The sequence below is a fragment of the Amphimedon queenslandica genome, unplaced genomic scaffold (genome assembly GCF_000090795.2).
Source record: "Amphimedon queenslandica unplaced genomic scaffold, v1.1 AMPQUscaffold_13049, whole genome shotgun sequence".
Classification (NCBI taxonomy): Eukaryota; Metazoa; Porifera; class Demospongiae; order Haplosclerida; family Niphatidae; genus Amphimedon; species Amphimedon queenslandica.
This window is the reverse complement of record NW_003546715.1, coordinates 50,808-53,878: the sequence shown is the minus strand read 5'-3', so window position 1 is coordinate 53,878 and position 3,071 is coordinate 50,808. Positions and strand designations below refer to the sequence as shown.

Genomic DNA, 3,071 nt, shown 5'->3' with positions numbered 1-3,071 from the left:
GATGTTGGGCATGCAACTAATAGAGAATGGAGCAAACGGTACTAGCTAATAATGCCATTCCTGACATAATTTTGTTAATAAATAGGCTTAGAAGAGTCTTATCAGGAAAAATCAGGCAAGTAGATTTTGAAAATTGTAATACTTTTATTTTTAATAAAGAAACCATAAATCAGTTTACACAGACACTCTATACTGAAGAAGCCAAGTCTACACAGACACCATATGATTCTGAAACCCAGATCGGTTAGTATTTGTATGGCATTTCTACAATACTTTGTTTTTGCTTCAGTGATAGAGACCTTTGTGTCTGATTCAGAAATTACTCTTACAGCTCCTTCTCTTAAAACATGCAAGGAAATTCAAATTCAACAAGCTGCCCTGTCATTGAATGATGCTTTTGTCGATTCTGCTTCTGCCATTTTATTACGCCTACCAATGACATCAATAACATATCTCCACATCAACAAGACACCTTTATCTCATGACAGTGTGCATTCTATCATTCAATTGCTGCAGAGGCTTAAGGCTCTTCGTCTTACAGATGTCGCTCTTCCTCCTACCAGTTTGAGCTATATCCTCAATGTCCTGTTGACTAATGAGTCATTAGAAGAATTCACCATTCAATTTAACAGCCAAATGTTATTGCCTCTCTCCTCCACAAGCTCTGCTTCTTATGCACAAGCTATTTCGGATGTTATTCAAAGCAACTCGACTTTACAGTACTTCTCTGCTCTTGGCCTAAGGCTCGATGAAGCTGGGGTGGTAAAAATTCTACTTGCTCTTGCAAGGAGGAACAATAGTCTTCGACTGCTCACCCTGGACCAGTCTCATCAAGCAACTGCTTACAATTTCTCTCAAGCTAACGGTTCCATTAAAGACAGACTGAGCTTTTCGTAACTGATTTTGTTGCTTTTTGTGGTGCTGTCTATCAATTATGGTATATTGTATTATTGTATATTAATTATTGTATGTTATTAGTATAGCTACTACTAGACTTTTTGTTGCTGTGTGATACCTCATTTATAAAAGTTACTATTAGACTCTTTGTTGCTGCATATATCATTTTGATGCTGTGTGCATGTATCTTTATAAATAAGAGTTATTTCAAATATTTAGTATCTCAGTTTATGTAGTAAAATGTAAAGAGCAGTTGAAGTATTTCATCACTCTGTTATTTCTATAATAGAAAGGAGTATCCTTTAAAACCAGTCATGTAAATGTTAGTACAATACAAACTATTAAAATCATCAATAACACAGGAATTGCTCAATCGACATTTGAATGTTTATATAAAAAATACCTATTACAACCACAAATATGATTTGCAAAAATAACAACTAATATACTACTATTCTTTTATTAAAATAGTCACAAATGTATAAGAGTCCATTGCAGTCAAAGTCAATCCCCTCGGGACATTTAAGACAATAATCTGGATTACTGACATGATGACCAAATCGATTGATAAAGTGACCCTCAGTATCAAACACAGCAACAGAATGAGTTCCCTTCTTTGTGACATATAACTGATTCTTGTGGCTGATAGTTATACCAGCAGGAGACGATAAAGTCCCTTCTCCAGTTTTGCCAAACTCCATTACAAATTCTCCTTTGGACGTAAACTTTTGAATGCGGTGATTCTTAGAGTCGATGACGTAAAGAAACTTGTCACTGTCAATAGCTAGACCCCAAGGTTCGTCAAACTGGCCCTCACCAGATCCTTTGCTGCCAAACACAAGAAATGAGGTCAAGTCTGGATTGAGGACTTGAATTCTGTGATTGCCACGATCAGCAACACAGATGCGATGTGTAAGATGAGAGGCAATTATATGTACTAAACTGGCCTGATTTCTCTCCCTTTTCAGCTAAAGACCCACTGTCATGTCCGTTTATTGATATCTTGTGTACTCCGTTATTATCTGTTACTAGAGTGAAGTTATCTGGACTGATTGTGACATGTCATCTTTCCTCACAAACCAGAAAGCATTCTCCTTCTTACGATGTTTCTCCTTTTCTCTCTCGATATTTTCCTTCTCTTCCAACTCTCTCCTTAGTCCATTGAGTTCCTCCATTGCCTCTGAAAGCTGTAGCTGAGCTGTTGAGAGCTCCTTTTCCTTCTCTTGCAATTGAAACTGAACGACGCTTGCTTGCTGCTTCGCCTCCGATAGCTGGACTTTTACCATCTGGAGCTGTAGCTCCGTTTCTGCAAATTCTAATCAAATATCCCTCTCTCTTTTTTGAAACTCCTTCTCCTGGGCCTGACTGATTGTTAAAAGCTCCTCTTGGACCACTTGAAGCTCCTTCTCTTTCTGTTGTAGCTGGATTCTAGCCTCTTTTAGCTCCTGGTGCAGCTTCAATTGAACATGCTCCTTGATCTTCCAGCTATCTAGATCTCCTTGTGTTCATAATTCAACTGTGACCTACGTGCTGAGCAATTCTGTCTTGCAGTCTTCAGCTCCTCCCATTCTCTTCTTCTTTCCTTTAGTTTCTCTTAATAGTTGCTTAGGGTGATGAAAGAAATAGACCATTTCTTTGTTTGAGTACAAGCTATAGGGTAGGAAAAAAAGGCATTAATAATTATTATTAACTTGAAACAATAATAATTCTGATCTTATATGTTATCTTGATCACAAGCACTATTGTAATTATATGGCACTTACTCAATTCAATAATTGCTGTAGTATTAACAATTGGTCCTTTCTTAAATCTACCATGCTCAATAACCCACACACTAACTGGTGTCACACTCCACGCTCCTAGAGAATGATAGTATCTACCAGTGACAGTGACTGGAACAGTACATGTGAGCTAAAATAAAGAAAATAAAGTAAAATTAATTTTTAATCTTCATTCTTTCAATACCACAAATTAAGGAGGCATTTATGTATATTGTATATATATTACTACCTCTTGCCATACACGTTTATTAATATTGAAAAGCCAGCAGTCCTTGCTAGGGTAGCCACCAACAACTAGAAGATACGGTTCTGATGATTCATCATGAATTAGAACATTGGAATGACCCCATCTTGCACTGGGCCACAGTTCAGATTGGCCAATGGGCAACTCTG

General features: G+C 37.3%; 1 protein-coding gene and 1 long non-coding RNA gene across 2 annotated transcripts; one reads left to right on the top strand and one right to left on the bottom strand.

The window, feature by feature from the left end:
* The first annotated feature begins 6 nt into the window (after positions 1 to 6).
* LOC109585537 (uncharacterized) lies at positions 7 to 1,093 on the top strand. Its single transcript, XM_020001663.1, has 4 exons — positions 7 to 38; positions 86 to 115; positions 160 to 243; positions 290 to 1,093. Exons 1-4 carry the CDS (start codon positions 11 to 13, stop codon positions 895 to 897), a joined length of 750 nt encoding a protein of 249 aa, XP_019857222.1. The 5' UTR covers positions 7 to 10; the 3' UTR covers positions 898 to 1,093.
* A 183-nt stretch (positions 1,094 to 1,276) lies between these two features.
* Positions 1,277 to 3,064, bottom strand: LOC109585535 (uncharacterized). Its single transcript, XR_002186537.1, has 3 exons — positions 2,908 to 3,064; positions 2,661 to 2,808; positions 1,277 to 2,547 (listed from the first exon to the last, which is right to left on the bottom strand). It is a non-coding gene; the product is annotated as an uncharacterized LOC109585535 (long non-coding RNA).
* Positions 3,065 to 3,071: the final 7 nt, after the last annotated feature.